Source organism: Pan paniscus, chromosome 3 (assembly GCF_029289425.2).
Source record: "Pan paniscus chromosome 3, NHGRI_mPanPan1-v2.0_pri, whole genome shotgun sequence".
Classification (NCBI taxonomy): domain Eukaryota; kingdom Metazoa; phylum Chordata; class Mammalia; order Primates; family Hominidae; genus Pan; species Pan paniscus.
The window spans coordinates 97131430-97156472 of NC_073252.2; the positions used below are offsets into that span (position 1 = coordinate 97131430).

General features: G+C 40.4%; 1 protein-coding gene across 1 annotated transcript; it reads right to left on the bottom strand.

Moving 5' to 3' along the window:
* Nucleotides 1-5969: 5969 nt before the first annotated feature.
* ADH5 (alcohol dehydrogenase 5 (class III), chi polypeptide) lies at nt 5970-22707 on the bottom strand. The gene is made up of 9 exons (XM_003829923.6): nt 22493-22707; nt 18922-19023; nt 15798-15939; nt 15188-15275; nt 10514-10733; nt 10102-10362; nt 8735-8870; nt 6385-6523; nt 5970-6253 (listed from the first exon to the last, which is right to left on the bottom strand). The coding sequence occupies exons 1-9, from the start codon at nt 22502-22504 to the stop codon at nt 6229-6231; spliced, it is 1125 nt and encodes a 374-aa protein (XP_003829971.3). The 5' UTR covers nt 22505-22707; the 3' UTR covers nt 5970-6228.
* Between the last annotated feature and the right edge of the window lie 2336 nt (nt 22708-25043).

The window sequence follows — 25043 nt, forward strand, 5'->3', positions numbered from 1 at the left end:
TCTGTTCATATCCTTCGCCCACTTTTTGATGGGGCCAACTCCTTTATGTTAGAACATAACATCTAGACATTCATGTTTTAGGAACAAACTGTTTCATAACATAGGCTGCATTAGGCTAAAACCTATAAAAGTTGTGTTTTGTTCTATTTTAAAAATGGACACCTAAGGAAAGGTTAGCTTAGCACACAGTCTGTGTATGGAAACTCTGGCCCTCTTATGGCAACCTTTTCTCATCTTCCTTTTGGTGCTAAGTAGGAAAAAGAGAAAAATAGTCTGCATTTATTTGGGTGTTTTGCAAGATGAAGCAGGAATAAGGTGGCCCTGGCTACGTGTTTGCTGCTTTTCATTTTGGGGACTGTGGGTGAGCAACAATAGAACTGTGTATATGGTGATTCTGGTTATTTTTGAAAAAAGGTCAACACTGGTATTTTACTAGAGTACTCCAAAAAGTTAAAATATGGAGCACTCAAGAAGGACTTCCTATAAAAATTTTCACTTATCACAATTGTGCTGTTAGTCGTTCACAGTATTTTAATAGTTTTCTTTTTTGTTGTTGCTGTTGTTGTTGTTCCTGCGGCTGGAGGCAGTGGCATGATCATGGCTAACTGCAGCCTTGACCTCCTGGGCTCAAGCAGTCCTCCCACCTCAGCTTGCCACGTAACTAGGACTACAAGCATGTTCCAACACACCTGATTATTATTATTTTTCTATAGAGACAGGGTCTATGTTGCCCAGGCTGGTCTTGAACTCCTGGCCTCAAGTGATCCTCCCACTTCAGCCTCCCACAGTGCTTGGATTACAGGTGTAAGCCACCACACCCAGCCAATTTCTACAATTTTTAAATTGATTCTGTGGCTAGGAGAACAAATCACCACACTTCTCTGTGGCAATCTCCTATTTGTGCAGTGATATGACAACTACCAACTGTTTTATTCTATACAGAATGTGACTGGCTATGAAGCAGATTTGCTTTGTTTCAGTAGTTGGGTCAGAGATCACCAGACAATTCCAGATAGAATTTTTTAAACTTAAATCTGAATTTGAGCCCTGGATGATTCTGAGGAAACAATGCCAAGGATAAGAACATTTAATATTAACATGTAGATTACAGAAAGAGATCAACATATTTTAAAGCGTGTTCTGCTGCTTTATCTTGCTTAACATATCTCGATATTTTTGGCAGTCAAGAGTACATGTTTAAACTGGTGGTAATTCAATGGTGGGTTATCACCCTTTTCTTGAAAGGAGCATGTGCATATTTCTCTTATACATAAGGAATTCTGATATGTCCAGTTTGATAAAAATCAATCTGCTTAAGAGCTCATTACGCTGCTTTGTCACCATAATGTTCCACCGAAGGAAATCTTGTATAATAGAGGACTTTGCTCATCTTGTTCACTTGGTAGTTGTTCCTTAAAGACACAATTACCTTGGTATAGTTCTATGCAATTATTATCTAAATAGCTGTTTATACAGTACTTAATAAAATGTTTTCCAAGTGTGTTTGTAGTGTACTTTTTCTAAAAGGTATTTGCTGACAAAGAAATTGATCTTGTGTGTGAACTGAAAAAAATTGGCTGAAGCCAGTTAGTCAACAAGGTGTCCCTGTAGGCCCAAAGAACTAAACTGTACTTTAGGACTTTGATTATCAACCTACATGGCAGATTGGTAGCCGAGCAGAAAAGTTCTGAAGCATTCTGTGCATGTAAAATATGTTTCCCCTTCCCTGAGTCAACAAAACATTTTGAGAATTACCAGCTAAGTAAAATTTTCCATTCAGATGGGATGAACAGAAATAGTGCTATGTATACTTTTTGGAGCCATTTTTGTTAGGTGTTAAGTTGTACACATGTTGACTGGCTCCACTGTAGTAAAGTTTTGGACATAATGCAGTTTTTTCCATACCTCTATCCCAAACGACGTCATCATCCCATAAATTCTACTCTATATGTTAGTTTTGTGTGAATAAAGAACTTGTGCCTATCAGACATGCCTGTAGACGGACTGTCTCCAGCGAGTATCACTAGGTAGGTTACATAGCAGAATAGCCAAACATGCTAAAAATGGCAATGCAGGAAATACTTGAAGAGAAATTTTTATATTGGGAATATAAAAATTGCAATTAAACATAAAGATGCTTAAGTTCCTTACATGGCAAAATTTTAGATCCTTTAAAAAAATTTTACCAGCTTTAATGAAATATACAGTGGAAGTTAATATCCATCTGTATTGCAATTATATACCTCTTGTCCAAAAAAGCAGCTTAAAGATAACTTTCAAAAGTTTTCCAACAATTAATAATTTATTGTATATTTCAAAACAGCTAAAAGAGCAGCTTTGGAATGTTCTTTTAGAAATGATCATTGTTTGAGGTGATGGATATTCCAGTTACTCTGATGTGATCATTATATATTGTATGCACCTATCAATATCACATGCTCGGTAAGTACATACAACTATTATGTATCAACTGAAAAAATGTCTAACAATACTTCTAAAGTGGTTGAATCCCAATTTGGGACAACCAGGGTAGATTTGCTTACATGCACTTAGTGAATGGTTGGTTGGTTTTTTTTTTGAGACTGAGTCTTGCTTTGTCGGTCAGGCTGTAGTGCAGTGGCGCGATCTCGGCTCACGGCAACCTCTGCCTCCTGGCTTTAAGCCTCCCGAGTAGCTGAGATTACAGGTGTTGTGCGCCACCACACTCAGCTGATTTTTGTTAGTAGAGACAGGGTTTCACCATGTTGGCCAGGCTGGTTTCAAACTCCTGACCTCAAGTGATCCACCTGCCTCGGCCTCCCAAAGTGCTGGGATTACAGGTGTGAGCCACCACGCCTGGCAGTTTTTAGCATATATAACATACATATGTTAAGCAATTCCTCAATTCAAGACGATGTATTAAAATGATCTTAAAAAGAAAGACTTGGCTAGGCGCAGTGGCTCACGCCTGTAATCCCAGCACTTTGGGAGGCTGAGGTGAGTGGATCACCTGAGGTCAGGAGTTCAAGACCAGCCTGGTGAATATGGTGAAACCCCGTCTCTACAAAAAATACAAAAATTAGCTGGGCATGGTGGCATGCGCCTGTAATCCCAGCTACTCGGGAGGCTGAGGCAGGAGAATCGCTCTAACCCGGGAGGTAGAGGTTGTAGTGAGCTGAGATCGTGCCACTTCACTCCAGCCTGGGCAACACAGACTGTCTCAAAAAAAAAAAAAAAAAGACTTGACAACTATAGCCGAGTCTCATGACCCAGGAATTCTAATAGTAAAGATTTTGTAAAATTGATTATTTATTTTTATTGTTTTTGTGACAGGGTTTCACTCTGCCACCCAGGCTGGAGTGCGGTAGTGCAATCACAGCTCAAAGCAGCCTCGACCTCCCGGGCTCAAGCACAGATTTTGTAAAACTGATTCTTTATACTGGATCTCTGAAAGAGATAGTTGTGCTTTCAGTCAGGAAATGCTAATACTAAACTTAATCAGCTGGCTCAAGAGTATGTACTTAACTGTGCCAGAAATGAAAAGCAAATTCAATAATAGGCTAGCTACAAAAATTATAGAAGTATTTTATTTATTTATTTGACAGGGTCTCACTCTGTTGCCCAGGCTGTGCAGTGCTGCGATTATGACTTACTGCAGTCTCGACCTCCTGGGATCAAGCCATCTTTCTAACTCAGCCTCCTTAGTAGCTAGGACCACAGGCACATGCCACCATGCCCGGCCAATTAAAAAAAAAATTTTTTTTTTCTAGAGATGACATCTGTGTTGCCCAGGTTGGTCTTGAACTTTGGAGGCCAAGTGATCCTCCCACTTTGGGCTCTCAAAGTGCTGGAATTACAGTTGTGAGCCACCGCACTTGGCCTATTTTAATATTAATCTTAAAACTGCTTTACATTTTCATATTGGTGAACCTAAAAAACGTTTGCCATTGCAATTCATGAATATCTCATGTTTGTTTGAGAAGAAAAGTCAAAGGAACAAGACCTTTAGGAGTTACTGGCTCTCCTCCATACTCTCCATAACTGTTTTGTTACTGCAGTTGCCAACATAGGATACTTTTGTTCCTAGAAGGCTGGGTTACACCAAAGATTAAAAGCACATTTCCTACAAGTGGGTAGATGCTAGTTTTAATTTCGTCTTCCTTTCAGTCCACTTAAGATAATAGTTGTGGCCCCTTTGGGCCCTCATATCTCCAGCCCTCTAGGTAAAACAGGAGGGAAGCTGGACTACATTGTCAGGCACTTCAAATGCACCAAAATTCTGAAAAGGGGAAATCCTGACCATTACTACCAGTTTGTTTCCCACTTTTCAATCGATGACATATTGCTCTCTCACACAATTCTGTGGGAGCATTTAAACCATATCAATAAATTGAAAAAGCACATAGCATCAATCCAACCAAAAGATATTTGCATGGTAAACGTGATGCACTGATATAAACTCTACGTTATCATGTGGAGAAAAAAGTTCACAGAGTAGTGTTGATAGTATTCCTTTTGTGTAATTTTAAAGGATATATATGCTATTGTGTGCATAGAAACTCCTAAAAAGATACGTAAGAAACTTAACAGTAATCACCCATTTTTTTGCAGGTGTATAGCTTTTCTTTCTCGTTATATAATTTCCTAACAATTTATATTTTCTAACCCTTAGGTATATTGCATTCATTAATTTATTTTTATGTCAAGGATTATCAGGATGGTAAGATCCTGGACCATTTTTGTTTGCTTCTTTATACTTCTCAGGATAAAATAACCTAAATGTTACTTACCACCACCAGGAAGATTTATGTGACTACATTAAAACTTTATTCAACAAAATACCATAAAGTAAAAAGAAAAGTCACAAGATAGACTAGAAGATATTTGCAACATATAAAACTGACAAATGATTGATGTCTAGAATAAAAGAACTCCTAAAAATTATTCAGAGAAAAATAATTCAATACAAAGTTGAGCACAGGATATGAACAGGTTCTTCACAATAAAATGTCCATTAGAATGAAGGATTTAACGAGAATTGAGGAAAATGCAAACTAAAGTCATAATAAAACACCATTCCATACTCATGTAATTCACAAAAACTCACATTTACTTTGAAGAGCAATTTGGCAATGTCTATAAGGCTAAATGTGTTTATTCTGTGATACATGTCTTAGGTAACACGCAGTGAGCCCAATGCAGAAGAATGTTCCACTACAGTGTTATAATACAGAAACTGGCAACAACTTCATGCCTTCAACTGGAGAACAGATAAATTACGGTAGTTCCCGTAATTGAATTCTGCTACACAGGACTAAAATTAATGAACGAGAGCTTCAGATGTAATTATACAATAATGAGTGAAAAAAGCTGTAGAATGAGCAAGTATAAGGCTTAAAAATATATAAAACAGTACTAAAGAGTAGATGGTTTAGGTTATACACAGTGAAAGTACAACAACACAGGAATGATAAACATCAAATTGTGGATAATTGTTACCTCTGGAGGGGAGGAATGGCAATGTGATCTCGAAGTGGCAAAATGTTAAGATTTGACAAAAGTAGGTGCTGAGAACTTGGATATTCAGTATGTAGTTCACTATACTAGAAATAGTACAGTCACAACCAACACACACATACACCTATTTAAGCCCAGAATGCTGTTTCAATAATACATTTTAGTGCCCCCTGAAGGGCAGATGCCATCCTAGGAATTTGGGGTACAGGTATGAACAAGGCACAGTACCTCCCTTCAAGATAATATCACAGAAGCAGACTTGGGTCCTGATTAACTTTGTCACTGATGGCTAGGATCTGTTCTTTAATCAACGGGGACTGAGACCCTTAAAAGTTCAACGTTATGTTTCTGAGGTTTCAGACACCCACCACTGCCCTGCTTCCTTTCCCTTTCCCTTGCAGAATGAAGATAATGGGCAGACAAACCGTGACAATGATGACAGCATAAAACAAAGAAGACAATTTCCACACAAATGTAGAAATTACTTTTATTATGTTAAAATATTCCTTAATAAGCTAGCAATTATTTATGTGGAGGAGCATCCAGAAAACAGGTTCATGACTGAATTATCCTTGTCCTTGATTATAGAGATTCATGAATTACACACATAACCCTATTCTCTGGAGTAGCTGTGAAGCTCTACGAGGCTGTGAGGTTGGAGGCGCTTCTCCCTGCCTGTTAAGCTGCTCCTATCACATCACGACAGGATGGACATTATTTTTCTCTTTTGAATTAAATCTTTACAACAGTTCGAATGCTGTAAAAGGAAGCAACATACTAAGTTTTAAATGATACCTTTAAGACAACTAAAATTGTGTTTTTCGACTCTCCATCCCCTCAAACTCAACATCATTATTACATTCTATGATATATAAAGAGAAAGCTTACCTCTTTCCAGAATGCATCAGTTCAAAGGCTTTGTTGATTTCATCAAAAGACAGATTGTGAGTCACAAATTCATCAACTTTTATCTTTTTGGACATATATTCAGACACCAACTTTGGGACACTTTCTACACTCTTCCATCCTAAAAGAAATCACACATTAATTTATTCAACAAATTTCTGCAGTATGCTTGTTACTTAGCTGAGGACACAAAGGCATTTAAAACAATGAATTTTTTGATGAGTTAAAGAGTAATGAGAAACTCCAAAATAGCAAGGAGATGAAGAATTTGACCAACACCTTTCAGTGAAGAAGTAAATACTTTTGAAATTTTCCTTCCTCTGTATTAAGATTTACTAAAACCTCATTAAAGTTTTGGCCAATTGAGACTTTTAAACTACCCAGGACAGAACTCTGGAAGTCTCAACAACAAGTTTATTTAGGTCCACATCAGCAAAGATTTCTATAATCATGATATTCAAGGAAGAAAAAAACTAATACAGGACTTTATTTCCTTGGTTTTAAATTTAACAATGAAATAGGGATAGCATATCAGAAGAGAAAACTATGAAACTGAAAAATGAAGTAGAACTCTTTAGCTAAATGCTAAGTTTGTTTGTTTGTTTGTTTTTTGAGACGGAGTCTCGCTCTATCGCCTAGGCTGGAGTACAGTTGCGTGATCTCAGCTCATTGCAAGCTCTGCCTCCCAGGTTCACGCCATTCTCCTGCCTCAGCCTCCCGGGTAGCTGGGACTACAGGCGCCTGCCGCCACGCCCAGCTAATTTTTTGTATTTTTAGTAAAGACGGGGTTTCACCATGTTACCCAGGATGGTCTCGATCTCCTGACCTCGTGATCCGCCCGCCTCAGCCTCCCAAAGTATTGGGATTACAGGCGTGAGCCACCAGGCCCAACTAAATGGTAAGATTTTAAATAAAATTAGGTGCTTCAATTTCTCACTGTATCTAAAGAATGAATACAATCAACAAGAAGCCTTCTCACCTTCTAAGGATGCTTTCAACGATATTTCAAACCTCTTTTGAGCCTTTTCCAAATCTCCTCTCTTATATTCTCCACTAATTATTCTTTCCCCACAAATGGTAGGGATTTTTTCTTTCTCCTTTAAATGTCCTGGTAACTGAGATGACCACAGTCACTCCTGTTCTCTAGACAAAAGCTTCTATTATTTTTAGATCAGCAATGCAAGGGGCCTCAATGATACAATGAATTTCCCAACCAGCATGTGCTAGAATGAGGCTTCAGTTAGAGGTTACTAGCAAGATCCCCTGGATCAGCCAGGCTTAGAATGCCCTTTAAAATACAGCTATGGACTCCAAAATGATACCCCTGAATAGCATACATGGCTTAAAAAGTTTCTTCTATGATACTCTGCTGTGACATGTATCTAGAGCTTTGAAGAGGAGGGCAAGTCAGATTGACATCTTCTAAGGCAAATTCTGTAGTTATAAAGAACGAAGATTTTGGCCAAACCCCTCATTTTAGCATATTTTCCAAATCTTTTCTTCTGGCCTTCAAAAAAGCTGGCATAATATGAGGTAGAGGACCTTAAAAGACAACCCGTTAAACACAGATCATTCAAAACACACACTATGTGATTTTTTTTCTTTAGGAGGAGGATGAAATATAAATATATATTTTTAAAGCCCTTTAAAAACTTTAGACTCATTCATTCACAACTGTTGGGAAATACAAACATGTTGTGACATCTTTTCTCTCCTCTGGCTGAGCAACCATGGAAAAGATAGAAACTGTTTCCCCGCAACCCCAAACCACCAAGGACTTTTTAGGATCACAAAGGGAAAAATGATCAGTCTAGCAGCTTTTTGATTTTATGATAAGGCTTTGTCCAATTAAATATTTTCAGTTTGAGACTCAATATTGGTTACTGCTAAAATCAGACAGATGTATGATCACATCCAGTGATCACTGCACTCCTGGAAAAATGAATAAAAATGTAACAAGCTACTTGAGTCCACAAGAAACACACCATGGCTGATACTGCTGTTTGCTTACTTTGCAATCAACTTCCTGCCCCTGCTATACCCATAACTACTTCCTCACTATCAGAATATTGATATTTTTCTTTTATAGAATATGCACCAAGTGATCCTATGTTTCAGGAGGTAAGCACCACCCTCCCCCCCAAGTCCCAGGGGTAAATAGTGATTGAGTCTGAATCCCTTCTAATAAAACAGCCTTGCATGCAACAACTTATAATGAGAAGGAACTCATGAAGATTCTTGTTAATATAAAAAAAATTAGGTGGCTGGGATTAAACATCTGCCAATGCAAATAACAAAAGAGAAAATGCAGTCATCTCATCCATCGAATTACCTCCAAAGGCAGTGCCTTTCCATGTGCGACCTGTTACCAGCTGGAATGGACGAGTGGCAATTTCTTCACCTGAAGCAGCTACTCCAACCACGACGCTGACGCCCCAGCCCTTGTGACATGCCTCAAGTGCTGCTCTCTGCAGGCACAGAGATATGACCAAATCACAGAAGTCAGTGCATTTTCCTGAGAACAACTGCTGGCGAAACTTCTAGAGATGGCATAGTTTTTAAAGATAATGGCAACAAAAGGCCAAACTTAACATTTAGTGAGCTCAATGTTATTGAACAATTTATATATTTTTTTTTTGTTTTTTTTTTGAGATAGAGTCTCCCTCTGGCACCCAGGCTGGAGTGTAGTGCATGATCTCGGCTCATGGCAATGTCCACCTCCTGGGTTCAAGTGATTCTCGTGCCTCAGCCTCCCTAGTAGCTGGGATTACAGGCGTGCGCCACGACACCCAGCTAATTTTCGTATTTCCAGTTGAGACGGGGTTTCGTCATGTTGCCCTGGCTGGCCTCAAGTATCCACCTGCCTTGGCCTCCCAAAATGCTGGGATTACAGGTGTGAGCCACCATGCCCGGCCTGAACAATTTATTTTAACAAATTAACCTGGTTAAATATTAACATAAATTAAAATAATTTGAAGTGTTTATTTGCTTTCTATTTTAAAAAGTAAACTGTAGTTCAAAACTCTAAAAGATTTAATTTTAAAAAGCAGGCAGCAGAATTAATAGTAATACTTTTACTGAGTGTCTATGTAGGTTTAAGTAGGTGTTGTTACTACAGGTTGATTATCTTTTATCTGAGATGCTTGGGACCAGAGTGTTTTGAATTTTGGGTTTTTTCGGATTTGGAATATTTGCATCGTATTTATTAGCTGAGCATTCCTAATCTGAAATGCCCCAATGAGCATTTTCTTTGAGCATCATGTTGGTCTCAAAGTTTCAGATTTTGGAGCATTTTGGATTTTTGGATTAGGGATAGATGTTCAACCTGTACCTGCATTTTACAGATGAGGAAACTGAGGTTGAGAGAAGCTGTTTGTTCAGGGTCACTGAGTTAGTAAGTGGATGTGTATTTGATTCCAAAGATCATGCTCTGCACAACTGCTTTATTCTGTCTTTTCATTTCATGAGACATGCACTTAGCAGGCATTGAAAGGCAAAGAAACATCTTTTCTCATCCTTCCCTGAGCTGTTCTTGTATCATTTCCCATTGTAGTTCAAATAGATATTTTCCCCTTCTTTCACTAGAATAATTCTTATTAAGAGACTTTTCCTTTGCCAAAACAAAACAATTTTTAATCTAAAACTGCACTTCAAAAAAAGCAGTTCCATAAACTAAAAAGGAATGAAGCCCATACTCACCATGACCTTCACATTACCAATACATTCAAAGGAATAGTCCACTCCTCCATCGGTCATCTCAATGAGCACTTCCTGGATGGGTTTACTAAAATCCTGAGGGTTAATACATTCAGTGGCTCCAAACTCTTTGGCCCTTGCAAATTTATCTTTATTGATGTCCACACCAATGATCCGGGAAGCACCAGCCACTTTACAGCCCATGATAACTGCCAATCCGACTCCTCCCAGACCAAAGACAGCACAAACAGAGCCAGGCTCCACCTAGGAGTAAAGAAAGTTTATAAAGTACTCATTCTACCAGAGTCAAGAGAATCACTGGGTTTCATACAGATCGGCCAATTTCACTATTCCAGGAAAGTTTCACTGAATTAAATTAGAAGGCAGAAGCAAAAAACCCAAGTCAGTCTCTCACCTTGGCAGTGTTCACAGCAGCACCATAACCGGTTGAAATGCCACAACCTAGAAGGCAGACTTTATCCAAAGGTGCTAAAGGATCTATTTTAGCAACAGAGATATCAGCCACAACTGTGTATTCAGAAAATGTGCTGGTTCCCATGTAATGCAAAATTGTCTTTCCTTTGCAAGTAAATCTGCTGGTACCATCTGGCATTAATCCTTTCCCTTGAGTGACTCTAAAGAAAAAAAAAGGAAAAAGGCAAGTTGGAATTAGGTTTCTTAAAACCCACAGGAAAAAGAAATGTTTTAAAAATAATGACCAGTAAATATTAAGAAAGTGTTGTAAACTACAATTTCAAATATATTCATTAGTAATTTAGCACCTTGCAGCAATGCCTTATAAAGGAAATTTATAAGATATTTATAATCTTATCCATCTTTTCCAATATTCACTATCCTTCTAGATCATACTGTCAGAATATTGAACTCATTTTAAGAGGTACAACTTATGGATCAGATGGAATTATTTTAAAATCCCATCATTAAAACGGTGGGCCAGGTGCAGTGGCTCACTCCTATAATCCCAGTACTTTGGAAAGTTGAGACAGGAGGACAACTTGAAGCCAGGATTTCAAGAGTAGCCTGGGCAACATAGCAACACCCTATCTCTACAAAAAATAAAATTAGCCAGGTGTAGCGGAGCACGTGCCTGCAGGAGGTTCACTTCAGCCCAGGAGTTTGAGGCTGCAGTGAGCCGTGACTGTGCCACTACATTCCAGCCTGGGTGACAGAATGAGATCCTGTCTCAAAAATAAAAAAAAATAAAACAACCTCTGTGAGCAAATATAACATCATAAAGGATAAAGCCAAAACCAGTATCTATGCAAGTAGAGATTACAAACCATTAACCAGATCAGCTGATGAAAACAGATGGCCAAACTGGCTAATTTATATCTTTCAGGAGGCATTTTTCTGAAGTGTAACTATCAGTCCTCAATAATGCAAGTTAAATTACTTCTTCACTTTGTTTTGCCTGTGACTTGGTTACACCAATAGGAAAGAAAAACCCAAAAAGCTTACAAAGGCCACTGATATAATAAATGGTAACAAAAATTACTTTTGCTATTCTAAACAGAGGTGATGTAACATCTTGCTTAGGAGGACCCACCCTAAAGTCAGAGCACTTGGGTTCAAATCCTGTGTGATCTGAGCAAGTTAATTAATCTTTATGCCTTCATTTTCTCACTAGAAAATGCTGAGAAACATAGGTAACTTCCTTTACAAATTGCTATAAAAGTCTAATGAGATGTTATATGAGGCTTTAGCATTGTGTCTGGCACAGAACTGATGTTTAGTAATTATGTTATTTTAAATAAAATAAACACTATAATTGCTTTTTTTGAGACAGCCCAGGCTGGAGTGCATAGCTCACCACAGCATTGAACACTGAGGCAGGAGGATTGCCTGAGCTCAAGTGATCCTCCTGCATCTCAGTACCAAGTAGCTGGTACTACAGGGGCATAGAGACGGGGTCTCACTATGTTGCCCAGGCTGAACACTATAATTTGATGTATACTCTTAAACTCTTTTGAACATACATATGAATAAATACACAGATGAAGAGAAAATGGACTGTCTCTAGATTCAAGAGCAAATACATTTCCTTTGAGAGAAAAAGAAATATGACCAGAAACAAAGAACAGGTGACAAAGCTCCATCAAAAAGAATTTTTTTTTGACACAGGGTTTTACTCGGTCGCCCAGGTTGGAATGCAGTGGCACATCATGGCTCACTGCAACCTCAACCTCCAGGGCTCGTGATCCTCCCACCACAGCCACTGAGCAGCTGGGACCACAAGCACGTGCCACCAAGCCCAGCTAATTTTTTAAATTTTTTATAGAGAGGGGGTTTCACCAAGATGTGCAGGCTGTTCTCTAACTGTTGGACTCAAGTGAACCACCTGCCTCAGCCTCCCAAAGGGCTGGGATTACAGGTGTGATCCACTGCACCCAACTAAAAATAACTGCTATATCTTAATGAGAACAATTTAAGTTTGTTTAGCCTTCCTTAATGTGAGAAATCACTGTATTCCAGAGGAGTTTCTTGAACAAAAGGTGATGTGGAATACATTTTATGCTTTGAAAGAATTTAAATGGTTACAATCACAAAGAACCCATCACCACTATTATATTTGATGTGTTGCAAAATCTTTCAGACTGCGTTTAAAATTCCCTTTCAAAGTGATTAGATTTTTTTGTTTTTGGTTCTGGTTTTACCAAAGTAACTGGATTTGCTTTATAAAATAAATGGAAATTTGTTTTCCAAAAATATAATCTAATTTTGTCAATGGCATTATAAACAAATGGATCTCCCATACAATGCTGGTGCAAGTGTAAACTGGTACAAGTACACGAGAGAGCTGTAGATGCATATCTTACGACTCAGCAATTATAATCTCAAGAAAATGCTCAAGAGAAAGCAATGCCTATATCCATCAAAAGACATGTATAAATAAGAATGTTCCTAGCAGCATTAACTGTAACCACCCAAAACTGGGAGTAATCTAAATGTCCATCAACAGGAGAATGGATCAATATTGGTATTTTGAATGGATTAAGACAGAGCAACAAAAAGGAACTACTGACGCATATGCAGCTTGGATATATCTCACAGACATTATGAAAAAAAGAAACCTGACAAAAGAGCATGCACTGCATGACTCTATTTATACAAGGTCACAGTGAAAGGAATCAGGACAGTGGTTACCTAAGAGGGAGGTAGGTTCTGACTTGGAAGGGACATGAGGGAGCTTATCGGGTGCTGGCAGGGTTCTCTATCTTGATCTGGGTGACGTTCAAATCAACAGGTGTTTATATACATAATCATTCATTGAGCTGTACACTTAAGATCTATACACCTTAAGTGCTTTATAATATGCATGCTCTACTTCAATTAAAAAAAAAAACAGAACACACACAAGGGGATCTTGAATTTCCTCAAAGAGGTAGTTCTTTCAGTGTTGTTACCTAGTACAATAAAAACAACTACCTTTTCTGTGTCAAGGAGTTAGGTTATCTCCTGCAGTCTTCCTAATAGCCTTAGTGGGTAAGTTTTATTACTCTCACTTACTGGGCAGTAAAATGGTTCATAAAAATGATTTCGTTTAATCTCAGAAGCATGTCTTTCCTTACTACATGGTTTGGCAAATTTAGCCTGCTGTTATGTGAAGAGAATGGGTACAGAAAATTCTGTTTTATATCTTAACGGCTGGTGATACTGGGCACACCCCTTTAGTTTCTCTTTTATCTGTAAGAAAAGTCAGTATATTTATGGTTTGCTTTATAAAAAGTTACTATTAATACAATGGTACACAGTATTGAATTCACAAAAATATGAACAAATATTTACAGCAAGAGACACTCACAACGGAAACACTGCTTCAAAGCAAGTTACATCTGGATGACAATGTCTATACACACAAAAATCCCTAAAACTTATTGGTTCTTTTCTTTGCAGCAGGAGGGAGGGAGAGAAAAGAAAAAAAGATAGCAGATAACCTCAACTCTTCAAAAGCAGAGATTTGTTCAATGAAAAATAAAGGAGTTGAAAGAAAAATGAGCCAACATTTTGTTCAACAAATTTCCAGATTATGACAAACCATTCTGGGGCAGGGGTTAGGGGATCCTGGGACAGGGAGGGCCCAGGGTCCAGTCACCTTTGTGAAGACCAGCCAAGGTTAACATAGGGTACCACAGCTGGGCAAGATGAGACCAGGGTGAGGCATAAGGTGGAGTCACTCCCCTGGTCTCTTCACATCCCCCCGCTTCTTTCTTTTATGGGGTAGAAAGGAGACAGAATGCAGACACCCCTTGAGAGCTGCACAAGTTACTTAAATCAGCCACCTCTACAAGCTACACATTTCCTCATGTGAAAAATAAATGTTTCTTCAGTTGCACAATTAGGCAGAAAACCGCAAATGGTAGAGAAGGCTGTTGCTGTGCCCAGGCACCCTCTCTGTGTCAAAACCTCTTAATTTCTGAGTCTTCTCTCATCTGTGAAAATGGGGATAGTAGTGAGGTTGTTATAAAGATGGAATGAAACCACTGATGTACAATGCACTACATAAACTGCCACACAATTATTTATTCTTATCATTGTTAATATGACCTTGTGGAACAGGAATTAAAAGAAATTAAAGAATGTGTAAGCAAAAACTCAGTTGTATGTAAGAAAACCCAATTCCCCCTGAGGAAGAGAAAGAGCTGGAGTCCTTTAAAATTAACTGCCTGTTTTTCTGTGGCTAGTGAGCCTTATCTCTCCCTTTCCCAGGCATTGTGAAGACTCTTTCTCTAGCTGTGCAGCTGCAAGGTCACTAGACAGATCATCTCAAATCATAAAACACGTTGTTCCTTGAAAAATAAGAAATGATGTAATGCATGTCTCAGTTGAATAACTGTCTTTGTTTCTTGCTTCTGTAATATGCTCCCCCCTACAAAGGTCTCCCCCCACCCCACGAAATGCTTAAAAGGTAGCTTGACTCTTTGTTCGGGACTCAGTCCTTTGGACGTTAATCCGACTGGGTTGATGAACCTAAATTATTAAATAATTCCTCCTCAACCCCTCGGTCTCTGTGATTCCTTAATTATCCCGCAGCACTTGTGTTTTAAGAAGAACATAAAAAGATACTAACCTTATCTTCTGGCAAAGGTTAGTTTTAGGATTTAGACAAAATTTGCATTGTCCACACTGTGGGATGTAAAGTGGGATGACAGTGTCACCTGGAAACAAATGCAAAGACATCCTGAATAGGTAGTATCTATTTCTAAATGAAAACATCAGCCCTTGCAAATTCCTGTCTACTGATGTGGCTTTGCAAAGTTAAAAACTTCAAGTCTTAGAACTTTACCTAGGTAACATCATTCAGATACTGTCTGACCATGCAAAAAGTATGTTTCAATATTTTTATCTAAATGAAACTCTTTAAACAATAACTGAAGAACAATGAAGTTATATGCTTCAAAATCCTGCTTCATTGATGCATCTCTAAAAATTCTTGCTTAATATGCCAAAATTGGTTTTGGAAATGTACTTAGAAAAGTTTCACAAAAACAGTAGTCTGCAAAATCAGAGAGAAAAAAATATCCAAATATTTGTGCTTCCCAGATGAGGAATCAACTTAATCTTGACAATCTACTTAGATGATACCTATTCATAAATAGTGGGTAGTTTTATCAGAAAAACCATTTCCCCATAGGAATAAGCCAAAATTATTAAACAAGTGGTTCAAGTATTCTCCTTACCCGCCTTCAGCTTAGTAACTCCCTCACCAACACTTTCCACAATTCCAGCACCTTCATGTCCCAAGATCACTGGAAAACAACCCTCAGGATCAGCTCCACTCAGGGTATAGGCATCGGTGTGGCAAACCGCAGTGGCAATGATCTATCAGGACATTAAAACAACGAATGTTTAAGTATGTGTGCATGCAATTCAGAGGTACAGATACAAGAAAAGTCATTTTATTATAATACTATATTTCATTGACTCTAAGACACATTTCTTTCATATTTTAACCTCTCTAAAATCAGCATGTGCTTATAATCCATGGCATCTTAACAATTAGAATTGGCAGCAATTTTTTAGTGGTACATAAAAGCAATGGTGCATTTATATGCAACGAAATAGGGAACATCTAGTCCCCCTTTCAGTGCGCGTTAGCAAGAGAAGGTAAACAAGGTCATTTTATGGGCACTATGCCTTCAAGCATGGAGAGAACCATCGCCTGTGTGCAAAACAGGTGGAATCCATCTCACTTCTAGTTTCCTCATGACAGCTGGGAAATATGATTTTTAAAGAGGTAATGACTATTTCTGAAATAGGCCAGTCTGCTTGAGTCTGGACCAAATTTCAGAACTTTTAGAGGAACCAACTCCCTTTTCACAAACCACATACAAGTTCTATTTAAATAAGCCTGTTATCTCTATCTCTCTGGCTTTCAAGTAACTTATTATTTTTTTTTGAGACAAGAGTCTCGCTCTATCACCCAGGCTGGAGTGCAGTGGCATGATCTCGGCTCACTGCAAACTCCGCCTCCTGGGTTCAAGTGATTCTCCTGCTTCAGCCTTCTGAGTAGCTGGGATTGCAGGCGCGTACCACCAGGCCTGGCTAATTTTTTTATATTTTTAGTAGAGATGGGGTTTCACCATGCTGGCCAGGCTGGTCTTGAACTCCTCACCTCATTATCTGCCTGCCTTGGCCTCCCAAAGTGCTGGGATTATAGGCATGAGCCACCATGCCCAGCCGTAACTTATATTTTAAAGCCACCAAAAGCACAGAAAGGCAAAATCTTGGAGTATTTCTATTTATGCGTCTCTGCTCCTGGCTTATATATCCACTTACAATGTAACAATCTTTGCTACCTGTCTGCAGTTTTGCAGGGAAGACGGCTGTACTCATTGTGTCCATACAGCTCAATGAGCACAATGAATACCCATTGAGCTGTATGGGCACTTAATACATCCAGGACAAACATCTTCAGTGGCAAAATCACAGTCAGCTTAATTTCTGAATTTGAAGAAAAAAACACTATTATATGATTTCAAATTCCTGTGTATGGGTTGCAAAGGACCTTAAGATGTTATTTGGGCCAGGTGTGGTGGCTCACACCTGTAATCCCAGCACTTTGGGAGGCTGAGGCGTGTGGATCACTTGAGGTCAGTAGTTGGAGATCAGCCTGGCCAACAGGGTGAAACTCCGTCTCTACTAACAATACAAAAACTAGCCAGGCGTGGTGGCGCATATCTGTAATCCCAGCTACTAGGGAGGCTGAAGCAGGAGAATTGCTTGAACCTGGGAGGCAGGGGTTGCAGCGAGCCGAGATCGCACCACTGCACTCCAGCCTGGGCAACAGAGTGAAACTCTGTCTCCAAAAAAAAAAAAAAGATAAAAAGACGTTATTTGGTCCTGGTCTGCTCCACCTGGTATTTGTGATCTTTGGGAGCATGAGCCAGTATGTGTGGTGTGTTTTGAAAGTGAGATGGTAGGGGAAGTATACTCCAAGTCACAGCTCTTTTTTGCTGTGACTCTTTTACTAGAATGTTAATGATCACTAAAGCACTAATTTTATATCAAAACAAGTAGAGAGTAGTAGAATGCTAAACACATGAAGTTTTCTACATGCCAAGGTTTCAAAGATCTCTCCAGCTGGCTACCTTGTACAATATGCCTCTCTCCAAGGGTAACATCATTTCTCTGCCAACAGAGGTTGAGAAGCACTAGAATAATGAATTCCCTGAACCCTACCCTTGTCCGCCAGGGTGGGTGCATTTTAAAGCTCTCTAAGCAAGCTGACTTCATTTGCTTGTTACTCTATTCAATCAGGAGCCTCTTCTCAAATCTTGTTTAAGTCACTGTAGCAAAACTGAAGACCATTTCTGTCAGAGGCATTTTAACCAGAGCGACTCCACCTTGAATAGGCGCTGGGTAAAATAAGGCTGAGACCTACCTACTGGGCTGCATTCCCAGGATGCTAGGCATTCTTAGTCACAGAATGAAATAGGAGGTTGGCACAAGACACATGTCACAAAGACCCTGCTGATAAGACAGGCTGGGGTAAAGAAGCCAGCAAAAACCCATCAAAACCAAGATGGCAATGAAAGTGACCTCTGGTCATCTTCAAGGCTCATTATAGGCTAATTATAGTGCATTTGTACACCAAAAGGCAGTCTCACCAGTGCCATGAGTTTACAAATGCCATGGCAATGTCATGAAGTTACCCTATATGGTCTAAAAGGGGGAGGAATCCTTAGTTCTGGGAATTGCCCACCCCTTTCTTGGAAAACTCACGAATAACCCATCCTTTGTTTAGCATATAATCAAGAAATAACTATATGTATACTCGGTTGAGCAGCCCATACTGCTGCTCTGTCTATGGAAAAGCCATTCTTTTATTTCTTTGCTTCTCTAATAAACTTGCTTCCACTTTATCCTATGAACTCACTCCAAATTCTTTCTTGCGTGAGGTACAAGAACCCTCTCTGGGGTCAGAATAAGGACCCCTTTCTGGTAACATTTCTTCTTTTGTTTCTAACGTGTCAGCATATATTTAAAGTTATGTAATCAGCAGAAAAATGAGTATCCTACAGAGTTACCTTAAACCTAAACTGCAGAAGATAAATTGCAATAATCCAGTGACCCATGGGGATAGCTGCTCAGCCCAAGATCAAAACTAAAAGAGATGGAGAAGCATGCTGCAAAGGTGAGAGATAAGAGAAGGATGTTGTGATTGTAAGCCTGGATGACTTTCAACACCTTTTCTTTGACACTGTCCTTTGGGATTTATCCTCTGCAGATCTCAGATCTACTCATCTACCCAGAGACCTCATTGTGTCTCTTTTTTTCCCAGTGCCTTAAATGTATCATTACCTTGATTCGAACTTCATGAGCCTTTGGGGGTGCCACCTCTATCTCCTCTATGGAGAGAGGCTTTCCAGCCTCCCAAGCAACTGCAGCCTTGCACTTGATAACCTGAAGTGGGGAAAAAAGGGAATAAGCTGTTTATCCTCCTAAACAAGTAACTACTTAATAGCCAATTTAGATACAGATTAATGCTAATCTTAAAAAGTATATCACAGATTCACAAAGAAACATATGCTTCCAAGTGATATGTTTTTAGATTTCACACAAATAGTATACATCAAAAATGATTTAATTGAGATGATTACCTGGTCAGATAGAAAAGTATCTTTTGGTTAAAAAGTTGTACTCATCAAATATTTAATGGCCCTCTACAGTGCATATGCAAGAGCAGGTTAAGAACACAAGTTCTGAAAGAATCTGATTCAGCAGGTCTGGCATGGGGTCCAAGAAATCTGCATGCTTAACATATGCCTGAAGAAATTCTTTTGCTCAGGCTGTTCTGAATACCACCGGCTTGGTGCAAAACTGCAGGGTGGGAAGGAGGATTAGGAGTGTAACAGTGAGGAGCTATATCCCTTGTAACTGCACCGGCCAATACAGCAGCCACTTGCCAAATATGACTACTGAGCTCCTAGAAAATGACCACTGGCCGGGCTTGGTGGCTCACGCCTGTAATCCCAGCACTTTGGGAGGACAAGGTGGGCAGATCATGAAGTCAGGAGTTCAAGACCAACCTGGCCAGCATGGTGAAACCTCATCTCTACAAAAATACAAAAATTAGCTGGGCATGGTGGTGCGCATCTGTGTGGTCCCAGCTACTCAGGAGGCTGAGGCAGGAGAATGGCTTGAACCCGGGAGGTGGAGGTTGCAGTGAGCCGAGATTGTGCCACTGCACTCCAGCCTGGGCAACAGAGCGAGACATCGTCTCAAAACAAACAAACAAACAAACAAAACTGAGATATGCTATAAATATAACTGGACTTTGAAGACTTAGTTCAAAGAAAAGTAAAAATATCTCATCAACAGTATTTTTAAAAATACTGCTTACATGTTGAAGTGGTAGTTTATTTATAACAACATTATAAATAATGTAATTTAACATAATTAAAATATTAAAACTTCACTTTTTCCTTAATGAGGCTACTGAAAATTTAAAATTACACGTGACTAATATATCTATAGCACACAGACCTGCTTTAGAGATTATAGTCAAGTATACCCTCCAATACGAGAGAATCACACGTAATGAGAAAGGTTCTAATTAGTTTACATTACACTTGAGAAATGTGTGGACAGACTAAAGGTTGTAAACCACTGGGTTTACAGGAGACAGACTTTAAAGTTAATAATTACAAAGACTGTGATTTAAAGAGACAGGCACAAAGTAATACAGAAAGCAAAAAGAGTAGGTTAAGAGTGTAACTTTGCTTGGTTTGGGAGAGCTTCACTTCTAACCAGGATACTGAAGGATGAGGAAAAGGTAATTATAAATGGTGATAAAACACCTACATATAGGGTGATTGTGAGAACTGAATAAGAAAGAATATGAAGTCCCTGGCCGGGCGAGGTGGCTCAAGCCTGTAATCCCAGCACTTTGGGAGGCCGAGGCGGGTGGATCACGAGGTCAGGAGATCCAGACCATCCTGGCTAGGTGAAACCCCGTCTCTACTAAAAATACAAAAAATTAGCCGGGGGAGGTGGCAGTCGCCTGTAGTCACAGCGACCGGGGAGGCTGAGGCAGGAGAACGGCGTGAACCCAGGAGGCGGAGCTTGTAGTGAGCCGAGATCGCGCCACTGCACTCCAGCCTGGGTGACAGAGCGAGACTGTGTCTCAAAAAAAAAAAAAAAAAAAAAAAAAGAATATGAAGTCCCTAACACAATCCTTGGCACAGCATAGCTTTGCAAAATAAGTTAGTAGTTATTGGTAGCAACAGAACAAACGGTTGAGGGAAAGGAGAGGTGAACTACATAGAAATATAAAAAATGGCCTCTGTAGGCCGGGTGCAGTGGCTCACGCCTGTAATCCCTGCACTTTGGGAGGCCGAGATGGGCGGATCACCTGAGGTCAGGAGTTCGAGACCAGCCTGGCCACTATGGCGAAACCCCGTCTCTACTAAAAATACAAAAATTAGCCGAGCATGGTGACGGGCGCCGGTAATCCCAGCTACTCGGGAGGCTGAGACAGGAGAATCGCTTGAACCCGGGAGGCAAAGGTTGCAGTGACCCAAGATCGCGCTACCGCACTCCAGCCTGGGAAACAAAGAGCGAAACTCCGTCTGAACTGGCGTGCGGGGGAGGGAAATGGCCTCTGTAAATTGGTGAGGCTGGAAATGTGGAAATGATCGTTTTTAAAATTAAATTGCAGATATTAAATCTCATAGTACAAAGAACCAGACACTGCATTAGAACCTTTTTCACTTCAATGTGCCATAAATTTCAACTCCACAAGTCAGATTCAGAATACTAACAATTAGGTTATGCAACATAAGAACCCAAAGAAACAAGAATACTAAATTTGATGGCCTGCTCCCCTTTAAAAAATGTCTTAATGGAGCCTAACCTTTTCCTTTTACTGACAATTCTAAGCAAAACAAAGCCCCACTCTAAATCCGCGGGAAATGGCCCTACTTCAACATTTGAACTATAGTAACAATTATAATCTTTCACCTTCTCTGAATAAAGACAGTCAGTAATAAGGAAAAGCAACTACCAGTTTAAGTCTGAAAGACTGTTTAGAGTTTATTTCTTTCAAACTCCAATATGTTTAAGGCCATTTGTCTTACTAGAAAATGTCCAAAATTGCAAAACATTAAAATAATCAGCAACTTTAGACTGAGTATGTTATTCGTAATTTCTGCCTTTCTTTACTGTCTAATTTGTATTTTATGAATTTGTCATAAAGGAGCAGACCTGGGTCGGAATCCCAGCTCGCCATCGTTGGTGTGACCAAGCACAACCAACCTCAAACCTCAGTTTTTGGTAAGATGGGGATAACACCTCGCAGAGGTGTTTGTTACGTGAGGACTAGAGGGAATATAAATCTCTTGGTATTTAAGTGCTCGAAAATGTTTCTGAAAGGGACGTAGGGGTCTTTCCAAAATACACTCCTTGGAGGCACAATAATTAAGGCGTAGGCTCAATTATGCAACACAAGCAACCTAGGAGTTAGGAGCACGGGATCTGGCTGCAGCTCTGCCAAGTATGCAAGCTGCAAGAATGACCCAGAGCGAGTTACTTAATTTCGTGTAAGAAGCAATGCGTGGCCGCTCCTAAGCCATTTCCACTGGGATACCGACCTGACCAGCCCCTGCCCCCCACTCTCCAGCTCTCCCACCCCCCTACCCCGTTCCGACTGTCCCAGAAGCAGCAAAGAAAGCTGCTTCCCAACTGAAGAGCCGAGACAATGCTTCCTTCTCTTTCTGCCCCTCTGAGCCGCTCGCCGGGGGCCCAGTTTCAGAACCAAGAGCCAGATCCCGTCTTGGGCGCCGAGCCTCGCGCGCCCCCGAGGATAGCAGCCTAGTCCCATGCCATGCACTCCCTCCCTCGGACTCAGGGCCCTCCGCTCAGCGGGCCCTACCTCGTTCGCCATGTTCACGGATTCTGGTCGGCGCGGGGGGCTGACATCCGGGGTGGGCCGCGCAGCGACGGAGGCATGGGCGTGGCGAGCGCCTAGCGAGGGGGGCGGGGCGTGGGGGGGGCTTGCAATGGCTCCAACCGGAAGGGCGGTGCTCGAGCTGTGGTGCGTGCCGCTAAGTTGTGCGTTCCAGGGTGCACTCGCTGGCGAGGCTGCACGGCGCCGGTTTCATTGCTAAAATCCGACGGACTTGTTGCAGAACTCGTTTTTTTGTCGGGAAAGGGCTTCCCCGTGTAACTTTATAGCAGTTATCGTAGATAAGACTTGCAAATTACAGATGTGGACGGTGAGGGAACGGGAGTTTCACTGAAAGCGCCTGAGAACCAGTAAGAGACCTGCAACAGCTTTGTGCTCCACTGGCGAATGCTTCCTCCCCTAATACACATTATGTGTGCTTGGAGACACAAGGAGTAAGATACAGCCCCTCAAGGGACTCGTCATAGGGAGAGGACACAGCTTTGGGAATAAAGGGGCCACAAAGGAAGAGAGAGGAGTTTGCTGAAACTTCCCAAGCTCCCATTCCAGCAGTTCCTGAAGGGTAGGTAGGATTTTGGGGAGACAGTAGAACGTGGGCAGTAGAACTTTGGAAGGAGGAGATGAGGAAAACAAAAAGTCTCCTGATCCTGGACAGTTTTTTGTGTTAAGAGTGGGCCAGAGTGTAGAGAGAGAGAATGTAGTATTTGTCGATTTACTCTTTGTTTGTTCGTTTGAGACGGAGTCTCGCTCTGTCGCCCAGGCTGGAGTGCAGTGGCGCAATCTCGGGTCACTGCAACCTCCGCCTCCTAGGTTCAAGTGATTCTCGTGCCTCAGCCTCCTGAGTAGTTGGGATTACAGGCACACGCCACCACGCTGGCTCAATTTTAATATTTTTAGTAGAGATTGGGAGTGGGGGCAGGGCGTTGGTCTCACCGTGTATGCCAGTCTGGTCTTGAACTCCTAACCTCAAGTGATTCACCCACCTCAGCCTCCCAAAGTGCTGGGATTACAGGCATGAGCCACCGCACCTGGCCTGCCGGTTTACTCTTAAACTCTGTTGTAAACGCTGAATTTTGTTAAAATAGCTCTGTCAGACACACTGCTCTTTTCTGTTTTTCAGTCTTTTTCTTGGCTCTTTTCCGGGTACATATGGTAAGATTGTCCAAAGTCTTTCCGTCCTTTCACTCCACTCTCTCACTCACACTTTGGCTTTTAACGTCTATTTATGGAAAGATGACTACCAGATTATTATCTCCAATCAGGATGGCTCCCCTAAACTCCAGACTTGGACATGTAACTGCCTACTGGATTTCTGTCTCCATTAGGATATCTCACAATCGAATGCAACTCCTAAAACTCATATTAATATTTTCTCCTTAAAGGGACTCTTTCCTCTGTGTGTTGACACTCTCCACATACTTGCCCTAGCCAGAAACATGAGAGTCACAACTTCTCCCTCTCCCTCAGTCCCTGCATTCAGTTTGTCACCAAGCCCTAAATATCTCTCTGGTTTTGTGCCTCTCTCTCCCCACTGCTGCTGCATTAGTTCAGGCTTTCATAATTTCTTACAGGATTACTGAAAGAGCCTCCCATATGATTTCTTTGATGCCAGGCCCTTGAATCTAATACTTAAAAAGGAATGCCCTGTTAGTGATCTTTCCAAAACGTAACATCAATCAATGCCATTTCCTATTTTCCTTCAATAATTTTTGAATGAGGCTATAAATAAATAAATAAATAAATAAATAAATACCATTCTTCTATTTAAAAATATTCAAGGGAGAACAAATGGATAAAATCCAAACTCTTTAGGCCACTCAGGCTCTGAATTACTTCATTCTGTATATATCTCTATCCTTATTTCCTGCTCTCCTGCCAAATTTCACACCAACATTTAAGGAACATTCGTAGTTCCTTAAAGGGACTATGCTTTTTCTTGATTCCAGGCCTTTGTGTATGTCAATACTTCTGCTTGGAATGCAGCAAGCAATTTCTAGTGGGAAAAAAAAAAGACTTTTGGCAGAGAGTTTTCTTTTCCCTATTGCAGATATATTGTCTATTTTCTGGAAAGAGACACTTGCATTTTTGTAGTGCCTTGTTTAACAATACTAGGCAAGACCTTAGGTTTCTGGTCTGACATGTAAGGAGTTTAGAAGTCATCACTCCATCCTAACAACAACTAAAAAGCTAAACAAAATGAGAAATTAATAACTCTTCTTAGAGCTGTAAGTGAAGTGGGGTCACAGAGAAAACAGCTTCTCCAAAATTAGAGACACAGATGGGTGGATTCAAAGAATCACAACTTACCATAGAAACACACTTTTGCAGGAACTGTTACTGGAGTAGGAAAGTCTGAGCTGTAATTGATGAATTGCCAGAGGCTCATTATGGATTAGTTTGAGAGTTAAAGATTCTTGGGGGACCCAATCGTAGGGGGGCTTTCACACTTTTGTGAGTTTTACCTCCGTGAATTCTCAGAGAAGATTAGAGAAAAATCCCCAATTGCTTCCTGCATGAG